Source organism: Syngnathus typhle, linkage group LG2 (assembly GCF_033458585.1).
Source record: "Syngnathus typhle isolate RoL2023-S1 ecotype Sweden linkage group LG2, RoL_Styp_1.0, whole genome shotgun sequence".
Taxonomy (NCBI): domain Eukaryota; kingdom Metazoa; phylum Chordata; class Actinopteri; order Syngnathiformes; family Syngnathidae; genus Syngnathus; species Syngnathus typhle.
The window spans coordinates 11,062,780-11,076,030 of NC_083739.1; the positions used below are offsets into that span (position 1 = coordinate 11,062,780).

General features: G+C 43.7%; 1 protein-coding gene across 1 annotated transcript in view; it reads left to right on the top strand.

Annotated features, from left to right (window-relative positions):
* The first annotated feature begins 663 nt into the window (after positions 1–663).
* Positions 664–13,251, top strand: part of plxna3 (plexin A3) — a 31,651-nt gene continuing 19,063 nt past the window's right edge. Inside the window, exons 1-6 of the mRNA XM_061301579.1 lie at positions 664–937; positions 7,130–7,487; positions 7,569–7,759; positions 8,109–8,656; positions 9,319–9,483; positions 9,570–9,752. Of these exons, the coding sequence (XP_061157563.1) occupies positions 7,180–7,487; positions 7,569–7,759; positions 8,109–8,656; positions 9,319–9,483; positions 9,570–9,752 (1,395 nt within the window). The 5' untranslated portion in view covers positions 664–937; positions 7,130–7,179. The remainder of the gene's footprint in view (positions 938–7,129; positions 7,488–7,568; positions 7,760–8,108; positions 8,657–9,318; positions 9,484–9,569; positions 9,753–13,251) is intronic.

Consider the following 13,251-nt stretch of genomic DNA (forward strand, 5'->3'; position numbering starts at 1 on the left):
TCAATTGGTTCAACCTTTTTATTTCCATTTCACTCTGAAAAAGTTCTATACACTCCACAGCCACTAGGGGGCGTATTTGACATAGTGAACTGGACTTGTAATGCTGCGCTGTAATGTGTTGCTTTCTGTCTTTGGTGACATCATCATACACTTTTACCAAAGGTCTTCTGCACCTTAGGAACCGTATATGTGTTCATCCATCCATTTTTCTGTCCTCCTCATATTTGTCTTTAATGGTGTGTAATGTGTGATGAAAGTGTGTGTGTGTGTGCGCGCGTGTGTGTGCGTGTGCGTGTCGTCCATGTTGCTTTTCTCCATCCAAAGTGCTGCACCAATCTCTCCCTTTCGCTCCCTCTCTTCACATCTGCTTAAAGAGGGGGAAAACAGCAGAATCTGGATGGAGCGTACCATTCACTCGCAGTATTGGGGGGAGGTTCTTTGCCTTGAAAGTGACGTGTTTAAGTTAAATATGACGTCACTCCACGCAAGACACATGGAATGTCGTATTGCAAGTTATCAAACATTAAAATAGTATGTCATAAAATATGTCTCAGCAAAATAACTTAATTTCCCCTTGTATGAGCAGAGGAGTGGCACGTTCCATGGAGGGGGGGGGGGGGGCATACACGCACACACACACACACACACACACACTCACACACATACACACACAGAGCCGAGCCGAGCCGTGCCGAAGCAGGTTGAGTGTGAACGAGCAGGCGGGCCGTCGCTGTCTATCTCTCTCCTCTGGATTATCCGCCCTGTTGTCGTCGCTACCGGTACCAGTAGCCCCGGAGCCGTTTTGCGATTGATCTCTGCCGTACCGGCTGGTCTCGAGCAGCCTTCATGAGAGGAGAACGCAACACGAGACACTTTGGATTCACGAGCTAACTGGACCTCCAATCCCCCACACACCCTCCCTCCTGTCTGCTTCCAGGTACGACCGCTAACTCATGGTGGTGGTAGTGGGAAAGGGAAAGGTTGGGGGGTGGAAAATAGAAGGAGGTGAGGCGTGGGGGGTCGCATTGGATGACGGTGTCTCGCTTCCACGCGCGCATCCACGCTCATATCGTGCTGTGGTTTTGTGCGCTTTTTTTTCACCATTTCCCCTCCATTGCATTGGGAAGCAGAGAAGGGAGGCGATTAACCCAGGTGGGGCTGCTCGCTTTGACCTACGACACGCGGAACGTTGGTGTCCTCGTGCCTGGTGGGGGACGGCCCCCCCCCCCCCCCCCTTAAAAAAAGGGAGGAGGTTAAAGAGACCATTAATGCCTGTGCGAGTCCGTGTGCTGGGATAAAAAGGGGGAGGTATCTGTGTGTGTGTGTGCGCGTGTGTGTGTGTGCGAGGAGTGGGGGGGGTGTCCTCCAAGCAGAGGGACTCCAGACACTGATCCATTAAAGAACAAAGGGGGGGGGGGGGGGGGTCGAAGGGTTGGGGGAGACCAAGGCTTGGTCCACGTTTGTCATTCCACCTCCATGTGCTGCTGGAGGGGAGGGGAGTGTTGCGGCTTATCAGCGATCAATAAAGTCACGTCACATTGCATTGAAGTGTTGAATGAAAACGGATTGCCCCGTGAAGGATCCAGTCGATCGATCGATCAATCAATCAACCTGTGACTCCACTCCGTGATCATCGATAAAGTGACTGATCACGTCTGACGTCACCAACAGCGATCCATTGAGCTCGAGGAAAAGTCATTTCTGGTTGAGCCACGGACAGATGCATGGTCTGTGGTGGTAACTTGTGTGATGCATGATGTCATCCTATTGCTTAGTTATGAATAATAATTATAGTATAGTCATTGCTACTTGAGTGTGTCTTGATCAGGACATGACACTGCTTGACGGCGGTCATAAAAATAGGAACAAATGTCCCTATTATCATTTCAAACCACTCCAGCAAGTATGACTTAAGCAGTTTTGATCAACTAAATCCATGTGCTCATTTCTAATTAGCCTCTAAGTTGGGGACATTGCAGTATTTTTTTCTTCTTCTCCACAGTCTCAACTTGGCTGCGGTTGCGTGAGTCTTTTTCTCCTGTACACACACATGCAGTCGATACACACATACTATACATGATATAATAGTATATACATGATATACATACTGTATAAAATACATATAAATTAAATTGTGTAGCATAGACAATTCTATAGACACTATCCAGTATATAATGTAGGGGTGTGCAACTCCCCATAAAAATATTTGGTATGATTCAGGGATAAAACAATTTTAAAATTTAACAATTCAATTTGGTTCAATTTGATATGGTACAGTAGTACGGCTGTAACTTTAGTTATGTTTAATAATAAGCAGCATGTAAAATCGCTCCCAAAGCCCAAACTATTCAAATTAATTAAATCCGAAGAAAAATATACATACATATATGGCCAATAATTTTTGAAAAGCAAGACCTTCACGGGTGGATTGGCCAGTAGCATCAACTTTTGAAAAATGTTTTTTTTGACCAAATCGTAGCATCAGCAGACGCCAGCGATATATACACATCAGTGGTGTGCTTTCAGGGCCTTTAAATCTTTCTCTGCAGATCCAAACACTATCCACAGACTTAAGCGGTAATAATTTATTTCCAACAATGGGCTGCTCAATTATGAAAAAAAAAAGATAGAAATCACAATGATTTTGTTCATAATTGAGTCACGGTAATTCAAACAATCATTTGTTTCTTTGGTACATAACAAAAACACATTTAAATGTATACAAATATGAAGACAAATAAATTTCTTTGAAATACTATAATTATGTAAATTTCTCTTACTCCAAACATGCATGGTTTCCTTGTTCAAACAAACATAGTGCATTGGATATTAATTCATATTTTTTTTATGATTATGCCAATTTTTAATCATGGAATGTAACAATTGTAATTGTGATTTAAATTTTTTGCACTGTTTTGTCTTCATTTCAAAGCATTTTTTGGCTATCGTTGTTTGTGTGTTAATATTTGTTGTACAATATAATAATACCGTAATTTTCGGACTATAAATCGCACCGGAGTATAAATCGCACCAGCCATAAAATCCCCCAAAAAAGTGAAAAAAAACATTTATATGTATATAAGTCGCTCCTGAGTATAAGTCGCCCCCCCACCCAAACGATGAAAAAAAACGCGACTTATAGTCCGAAAATTACGGTAGTAATAATGATATTATTATTATCATTATTATACATAACCTAATATCTATTGATCGATCGACCAATGCATGCAATGAAGTGATTAGTTTTGTAGTCTGTGCATTACTGGAATGCTCAGGTGATGAAACTTGACTCTGTGCTGCCATTTGCCTCAAGAAAAGTTGCACTGAAGATTGGGAAATCGGATCGGTTGCCAGGTTTCCGTGGTTGATAAAATGCAACAGTCCTGACTCCCAAACTTAGGGTCTGGTATCGCAGGTGGACAGGCTCGTCGGCAGAGATCTGAGTGGCTAGCCGAATTAACCACGAGTTGGGCGGCCTTGCTTTTGTTTACATTGCCCCCGCCACCTACGCCTCGTTCCAAATTTGCCGCTTCCCCCTAGGCGGGGCCACAACCGTCAGCCCATTGACCGATGAGGCGGCTTTGGCTGCAGCTCTCAGTCAAGTCAATGGAACTTGGCCAGCGTGCGCTCGGGAACATTTTTACCCCAAGCTTCAATATTTAGGAATATGGTTTTTAGAGTCCAGGAGACTGAGGCTGATTGTACAACCTATAATTCTTTTCAGTCGCCTCATTGCGGAATTTGGGTGCCTACGCACCCAAATTGGGCGCAGCGTAGAAGCCAGCCCGCCTTAGCATGGTGGGGTGGCAAGCAAAGCCTGGCAGCCAGCCAGGCTAATACAGTGCTGGGGGGAACACATAAACCCATAATTTCAGTTCCGGTCAGCGGTAGTTCTGCAGTGGCGGGCGGTGCAAATTTGATGTGGGCTTTCGCTCAACACAATTTTTCCCTCGGTTGGAAAATACTCTCTGAGATTGTGGATGGTTAAAAATTGTGTGCGCCTCGTAACCTTTGGAAACAAGTAGCTACTAACCTAGTGATCAAAGCAGTTAATTGTCAATACCTGCTTGTCATCCATTACGACATTCAAATCCAAATCCCCACACTAACATATAGTACATATATGGCGCATTCCAAGGGGGTGGCAAATCAGGATTCATCCCCACTCGGATTTTCCCAGTTCCGAAGCGTTCAACGCGAATGTCAACAACAAAGATGGATGATTCCGATAGATTGTTTGTTGTTCTCGTTTATCACAATACATTTCGACCTCCAGCAAGGCTTCTTCATAATTTTGTTAATTAATATCAATAAAGAAATATGGTAAAAATCACTTCAAAGCATTTCATTCACTTTGTTAAGAGTGGTGTTTTTTTAACGTTATATAATAATATATAATTTACCGGGTAACTAATCTGGCTGCAAGCATTATCTTCACGTTGTCCAGTTAAAAGAAAAAAAAATCTGCCTTTAAATGACATTTTAATAATGTCCATCATGTTTAACATCTCTTCTTACTCAGTCACCAGATTCACCTAATTAGGGAAAATCCTACTTGACAGAGGACAGAGGATGGAAAAATGCTGAGCCTTCTCGCTGGCACTGTTTATTGAATCTGGAAACTGATTGGTTCAAATTGCTGAAAAAAAACCCCAAAAAACAACAACAGCCTTTTCTCTTATGTCTATTTGGCATTGTCCCGAGTATGAAGGCCTGGGAAGTTTTGATAGTTATGGCAAAACATAGAATCTGAAATGTGATGGGACAAGAAAAAACACACTCACATGACTTGAAGCTGGAAATATATTGATTCCACATCATGAAAGTTGTCTATGTAGGTCAGTGTACTTTTTTTTAGGATTTAGGCTAGCAAGGGGGGTTCATGGCCTTCAGGGCACACCACTGATGTTCCGCCACCCAAAGGTAACCTGATTGGAAATTTACTGCATGTGATTGTTTGCGTGTGTGCTTTCATGATGTCATTTGAGCAGTGCTAATCAGATTTCCTTTATCTGCTCGCTAGAATGTTCATCATCTCATTATTAAGGGGAAGATGCAGTATTATAATATTGATTGCGTTTGTGTGCATTTGTTTTTTCAAGCGAGACCTGTGCCGATCACATGTTGCAGGTGGCTGGGGTCAAAGTTCATCTCGTTGCATGCTTATTGTCAGTGCTGTGAGAGTTTTAACATTTCACACACATACACATCCTGAAGACAGGATGTGCTGGACAACTGAAAGGAAACAATCACTTGGCCCTTTTCTTTTCCGTTCTTCATGAACCTTGACCTGCAAGAGAGAGAGAGAGAGAGAGAGAGAGAGAGAGAGAGAGAGAGAGAGAGAGAGAGAGAGAGAGAGAGAGATTATTCAAGGAGACCTTGTGCATTTTAAGAGTTTCCAAGTATCTTCATCTGTGATATTTTTGTCCAAATATCTACCACAATTATCACGAATTATTGACAATTGTTTTCAGCATACAATAGTTATCCACATATTTGAGCTATTTGAGATATTATGAACTATTCATAAATTGTCATTCTCATTTCTGGAGACCCTATCCCTGCCGCTTTTTTGCTGGAAAATCTCACCTGTTTGTAGTCTTTGTGCTCTTTCGGAAATGCCACCAAAATGCCCTGTCTAATCGGGAATGTGTTAAGGAATGATCTTGACTGAAAGACAAGCTTTGTCTGTCTAACTAGCAATTTATTTTCAATTTTAATGCAGTATGACGACTTTGAAATGAAATTGTCATTTAAGGGGAATTTGTGGTACATTATGGCTTTTGAAATATTTATATAAGCAATAATCAACATTTATGGAGGGCAGTTCTTGGCCGGTTTTCACTACTACTACACTATTTGTAGCAGGGTTTGGTCTCAATATTTTGCCAAGGGTAGAATTGGCTCATTTTATGTGCAGGGAGTCAAGCCAATTCAAGCCAATCGCAACAGAAGTTATCTCAAGGCCCTTAACACATTGAGCAGGTCAAGAACCACACTTTTAATACATTAAATAAAACCAATGGAATCCCACATGAGCAAGCACTTGGCAACGGAGGAAAGGAAAAATTCCTTCTAAGGAGGAAACCTCGAAAAGAACCCAGGCGCTCTGGGGCGACCGTCTGTCTCACCCAGCTGGGTTAAGATGGAAGTACGTAGTTGTAAGCGCGTCATCCTCACCATCACGAGCCCAGCTTGAATAGATTGATTTCTCCATGATATTTTCACATTATTTTCTATACATGATATTTGCATCACTACTTTAGTGCAATTGTTCGTTCAAATGCAGCGGTTACGCCCAATGTTTAGGTTGACCGAAATCTGGACCTTAACCCGAATATTGGCTAAATGTATTTTGGGTGAAAGGAAAGCCCTGCAAGCTGGAACAAGTTCACCAATTTGAACACCTAAATGACATGATTCTTAGCAGTTATTACACATACGCATGATTAAATATATTATAATGATATTAAATAATACCCTTAAAAAATATATTTTTTTTAATGACCTGGTCTGTTGGTCTCATTTCTAAAATGTCTAATTGAGCATTAAAGTGTGCCCAGGCCAACCTCTGGATTAAAGCATAAGGAACAGATGCAGAAACAAGCCACAAGCTAGCAAGCTTATCATCTTAGCGGATGCGCTAGTTAGCATATGTACGCCATTGCTTCCCGCTTGCTTGCATCGCCGTCGAGATGATTAGTGGTTAATGAGACGGAATCCACCACCATGCCACCTTAATAAAGTTTTAGTCCAGCGCAGCAGTCATGGCAGCGCACACACAGGCACACACACTGAAGCCCAAGAAAGCAGTGAAAGATCAGCACATTAACTAATTAGCCTGCCGGGCTGAGGGGAACCCCAGAGAGGAGGGGTCGAGCAGATGGACCTGTGTGTGTGTTTCTGAAGTGCTCTTCAATTTCATTTGACCATCCATCAACCTGCAGTCACACTTGTTATTTGCGTAGTACCACCCGTGAGGACGTTTTTAGTCACATATACAACAAATTCAGATGTAAAAGAACCATAAAGGGTGAACAGTCTGGGTGGACCCTATTACATTGAGTTGATTGCTCACTCTCACTGCTACTAATGCCGGCAATCTTGTTTTTCTCTTTTTTTTTTGCAGTCATGACCTGTTGAGCCCTCCTTTCTTTCCCGTCTGGTCCATCTCCCACCATGCTTCCCTCTCCTTTCCCCATCCTCTTGCTCCTCCTGCTCTCCTGGCCGCGCCTCCTCCTCTGTGCTCCGGCAGCACCGCCTGCCCCCCTGGTGGCGGCAGGTGGCCGAGCGGCGTACCGGGTGTTTGACACCTCCCTCACCCACCTGACCGTCCACAAGAGGACAGGCGAGGTTTTCGTCGGAGCCGTCAACCGAGTCCTCAAGCTGTCGGCCAATCTGACCGAGATGAGGAGTCACATGACTGGACCGGTGGAGGACAACGCCAAGTGTTACCCCCCACCTAGCGTCAGGGCCTGTGCTCACCGGTCTGTCTCACCTTAAGGGCCGCAATTGTCTGTGTGTCTGTGTATTTGTCTGCCTGTCGGCTTACTTGTGTATTTCTCCAGCCTGGACTCTTTGGACAACGTAAACAAGCTTCTGCTGGTGGACTACACTGGTAACAGGCTGGTGGCATGTGGATCCATCTGGCAGGGAGTGTGTCAGTTCCTCCGACTGGAGGACCTCTTCAAACTGGGGGAGCCTCACCACCGCAAGGAACACTACCTGTCTGGTGCCAGAGAGGCTGATGGCATGGCAGGTAGGTGGGGCTTCTATTCACACCAGCAGCTATCAAAATGCTGTTTGGGTTTTGAAGCCAGATCAGGGGCGAGTGTGAATGACTGTCTTCAAGGACTTGGCGAAAGAAACAGTGCAGCGTGTCATCTACAAGAACTCAGCTGGTATAGGCTCCGCTTTCTATAAGCGGAATAGAAAATGGAATCAAGGCGGAATTAATAGTCAGTGAAATCAGTAGGTGACATCAGCAAGTGCGGTCACATTGGCGGATAATGGTAGTGAACTGTAAATCACGGTTGAAGGTTCGGCTAGGATAAGCCCATGTGTTGGTCAGCTGGTGTTACCATGGTAACGATAACCCTTCTGTCTAGGTGTTGTTGTCGGTGAGGACGACTGGACCAATGACCCTAAGAGAAAGAAAACGGCGAGGGGTGGCAGTCGCCTCTTTATCGGCGCCGCCATCGACGGAAAATCGGAGTACTTCCCCACGCTGTCCAGCAGGAAGCTGGTGGCCGATGAGGAGAGCGTTAACATGTTCTCGCTGGTCTACCAGGACGAGTTTGTGTCATCGCAGATCAAGATCCCTTCGGACACGCTGTCCCTCTACCCGGCCTTCGACATCTACTATGTCTACGGCTTCTCCAGCCGCACTTACGTCTACTTCTTAACGCTGCAGCTGGACACACAGCTGACACAAATGGATGCCGGCGGGGAGAAATTTTTCACCTCCAAGATCGTTAGGATGTGCTCCAATGACACAGAGTTCTACTCCTACGTGGAATTCCCTCTAGGATGCACCAAGGACGGTGTGGAGTACCGACTGGTCCAGGCCGCCTACAAACAGAAACCGGGACGTCGCTTGGCTCAGGCACTTGGCCTGTCGGAGGATGACGATGTTCTGTTTGTCATCTTCTCTCAGGTGACTTTTTGCAGTGATTGTCAAAATGGGGTTCGCGATGTCTCTCTAATGGTGCACAGTTTGTTGTTTGTGGCAAAGTTCTTCGCAGTAGCTACTTAAAATTTAAAGGGGAAGTCAAGTCAAACATTTTATTTATATATTAATATTTTTTACATGGCCCCACTTGTCGAAACACACCATTCTGGTTAATACTGTGTGTTAATATGAATTAAGTAGTAAAAATCCACCCGTTTTTATCCATCTCTGGGGGGCGGCCATTTTGCCACGTGCTGTCAACTTAAATGAATGAAACTGAAATGACAGTCCCGATGAACTGTTTTTTTTAAACATGTATTTTGAGATAATGTGTAGTAATTACTTTCAACACATGTTAATTGAATCATTATTTAAGTACAGTATTTCATTTTCCTCTATTTAAACGCATTTCAATCTTCAAACTAGGCATAATGTTAGAGTACAGCGGCTTACAATGATATTCCATGTTAGGTCTGTCTCGTTTTTGATGAACACTTTGGCCTATCACACTTTTCAATTTTAATGTTGGACATTGTAGTGGTGGTACGTGGAGAGCTAATTACATATTTGATTTCCTTGGTCACGCTCCACCTCCAGATGATGTCACTCCTTTTGACCGGTTGTTCGCATGTGTGTACGTTATTCAGGGTCAGAAGAACCGCTCGAACCCCCCCAGAGAGACGCTCCTGTGTCTGTTCACGCTGCACGACATCAACTTGGCCATGAGAGAGCGGATACGCTCCTGCTACCGTGGGGAAGGCCGCCTCTCCTTGCCGTGGTTACTCAACAAGGAGCTGCCCTGCATCCATACAGTAAGTCACGTCACATCTTATCAAACGGCACTCCTTTAAAAAAAAAAACAACAACGTTCGAGCTGTTGTGTGTTGTTTTTTGTCAGCCGAAGCAGATTGGAGACGACTTCTGCGGTTTGGTATTGAATCAGCCACTGGGGGGTCTGCGGGTCATCGAAGGAAGTCCGTTGTTTGAGGACCGCACGGAGGGTATGGGCGCCGTGGCGGCGTACACATACGGCGAGCACACGGTGGTTTTTGTGGGGACACGCAGCGGCCAGCTGAAGAAGGTGAGTTCTTTTTTGAGGATTATAATTTTGATGCATTTGATGTACTCAACTCTAACCACGCTGGTGACTAGGCCTGAGTGATACGGCCTTAAAATAAAATCCTCAAAGGACAATGACGTTATTTTCCTATTTGGTATTTTCCTTAGTTTTCTGATGCCAAACAAGCTTTGAAACTGTTTTGTTCTTTTAAACATTAACTTCCCGATTCTGTAGTACAGCGGCCTCTTCAGATACTAAATGAGCCTACTTCGAGTTTTTTGCGATATGAGTCATCATTCAGATAAACTTTTTTTTCTTTTGACTTGTAAGCAAAATATTGAAATAAGATCGCAGTGAACTCAACTCAACTCGCCTAACAGCAAACAGCAGTTTGGCATAGTGAACAAATCTTCACAAGAAAAAAAGCGGCTTCAAACTATTCTAATGATACTTCCAGTTAAAAGTTTATTGTTATATTAAACCAAAAACAAAGAGAATTATTGCATATTTAAAACAACCACATAGCATTGCCTTTAAGGTCGCCTGCTTCATGCTAACGTAATAGGAAATACCGTAGACTGAGCTAACGAATAGCATCATTGTGGTGATGTTTTATTGAGTGTTTTAATGGCTATTTGAACACAAACAGTGCAGCAACACATATAGACACACAATATTACAATCTCTTTGAACTACGGAATCTGCTAAAAATGACATGAATGAATAAATTATACTGCCAAAATAAATCCGGTTACTACTAGTGTCACAGTGGAACAATGGACAAGTTGTCATGGTTATACACCAGATGTTTGAAAAACCCACAAGATCGAACGTGCATGTGCGCAGCTCCCGTTTCCTGTGTGTGCAGACCGCAAAACAAATGCACCAACCCAACAAGCGCACACCCATCTTGATGTCAGGTCTGGGAGAGTGGGGGGCACGGGGGCATAGGAGACAGTAATAGAGTAACTAAATTTGATGGAGCGATAGTGAGAGAACTCAAATGTTGGCTGATTGGCTCTAAGAGTGTGTATGTTTGTGGGAGTGTGTGTGTGTGTGTGTTCACACATCTTTTCAAAACAAACAGCACAGGGTAGAGAGGAGACACGCTGTACTGACCACACACACACTCTCGCACTTATTTTTGCAAAGGGGAAACGGGGTGAAATATTTCTCGTATTTCTTATTTGATTGATTCATATTATGATGTGACTGTCATGTGACTACAGACACATCTTCACGACATGCGCTGAAAAGTTGTCGGTCACTAACAAATGTTTACCCAGCACAGTGTGTGTGTGACTGTGTGTGGGTATGTGCATATGTGTGTGTGTGTGTCTTCTTGGCATGAGTTAAGCTCTCTCAAAAACATACATGCAGTACACACACGCGTGCACACACACACTCACTCACTCGCATGCGTTCTTGCCACGTTCTAGTGCTCTGTCCTTCCACAACAATGTTCCGAAACCATAAACATTGTCCCCAAGGACTCACATAAAAACACACGCTGCCATAAAAGTGTGTGGTCTGACTAGAAAACGACGCATTTGGTGCCGTGTATGTATTTGTGCGTGTGTGCGTGCATGCGTGTGGTCAGAGGGCTGACACACCCAGTCTAAATGTGAACATGGGAGGAAACCCACTGTGTGCCTGCCACACGCTAGTATCGCGGATGGCGTCACTGCGCTAATGTAGCGAGCTACCAGCCTGCCGCTCTGGGCCAATGAAGCTAGCCGCGAGACTAGCTTTGATGGAAACAGACACACGAAAAGAAGCAGAATTTGTCGTTAGATTAAAACAAACATTCCAAAGCTCCAAATAAAAATCTTAATTGAGCCATTTTTTTGGCAAAGGACTATATTTTCTTGTCGAGAAGCAAAGCTAAATCAACAAACATTATTGATATACTTTTAATCTTATAGGCCACTTGCCTCATGGCTGCCAAAAGGCGTAGCCGCAGCGTAACATAATTCATTTCTGGTTTCCGGTTCAGCGAGAAAGTTTGCTCCCCACAGTCCAGACCCTTTTTAATTTGCTCGCTGTTTTGCTGTGCAAAGTTGTTCTCTACGATTAACACGGTTCCGGTCAGACTTCTGGGTACTCAATCACCCATTCGTTTGGGTGTTAAATGCCTTAGCCGTGTCAATCTTAGGTTATCTAAGAGATTGGCATGGCTTTACTATCAGGTTCAGATTGGCGGTTGTGTTATCACTTTGGTTGCTAAATGCTATCTCGCGTAACAGCTGCACACAAGCCAATTCGCACACCAGATACGGCAACTTTCTCGCTCCCATTCTCTAGTGATCTTATGAAATTACGTTGATGCTTCAGAGCTTGTCTCGAGCAAGAGCGGGCGTGCCAAATTAAGCCCCAGATTCAGAGCGTGTGTCGTTTCCAAGAAAATTACGCAAAGGGAGGCCTCAGATTGTGCAGATGATGTCATTCAACGTATTGTTACTTCATAATTACTGGAGACCTCATGCCACTTTGCGGGTTTGCCAGCGTTCATAACTTCAAAAACCTCCACAATGTGGGATGGGGAACAATCTATAAAAGCTGCCATACAAGAAAAACCATGCGGGTAAACTCATGTTGCTAATTCAATCAATGGTCCATCTGCATGGTCACGTACATATGTTGTAATTCGTAATCCAATCCATCCTCCATTCTACGTTTGTGGGTGGGATGTCAAATGTTAAATATTTATCAAGGGGTTTTACTGTCTAAGTGCTGAAATAATAAACAATCAATCTTTTGGTGCCCTAATATTATACAGTTTACAGTAATGTGTTTAAATGGCAATCATTTCATTGTTTGTATGCGCCCCACATTGTCTGGCGACCATTCCAGTGTGAACCCAACCTCAGATGACAAACCAGATAAGCTCCAACGTCCTTAACCTGGAAGAGTGCCATAGAAGATGGATGGTGTGTGTGTGTTTTTGACAGAAACCTCTTTGTTTCTAACATTGTGTTTCCTGTTCCCATTGTGCATGTGGATGTATGTGTGTGGATCGTGTCTCAGTAAGTGTATAACTTAGCGTTCCTTGAATTCCCCGCTGGAACACGCATACACTCGCGCAACAACACAGAAGGATTAATTATTATTCTGTTGCCATGGAGACGATGGGAGAATTAGTGGATGTGTCAGTGAAGACTCTTCACATTGGATCATGTTCTGTGGTCTCCACATGTTACCATAGTAATGATGACATGTTGGAGACAAAAGTACATAGCTGTCAGCTTGACTTTTTCCCATCCTCAACATCTTTGCGCACACATCCTTTGCAAGTACACAAGTATGACCAATTGACACACAATTTGACGAGCATGTCTATTAAAATAAAGTCTCATGCAGAAAGTCAAACAACCATTTTGATTTGAAGTAGCCATGTTTGGACAATTTGTACTTTGCTGTGAAAAGGGCATTTTGAGGACCTGTGAATTTGTCTCCACTTTTCTAGTTCTGTATTCTTTGCATCACGTCATTAACAGGCGGGTTGAATTGGCAGATTTCT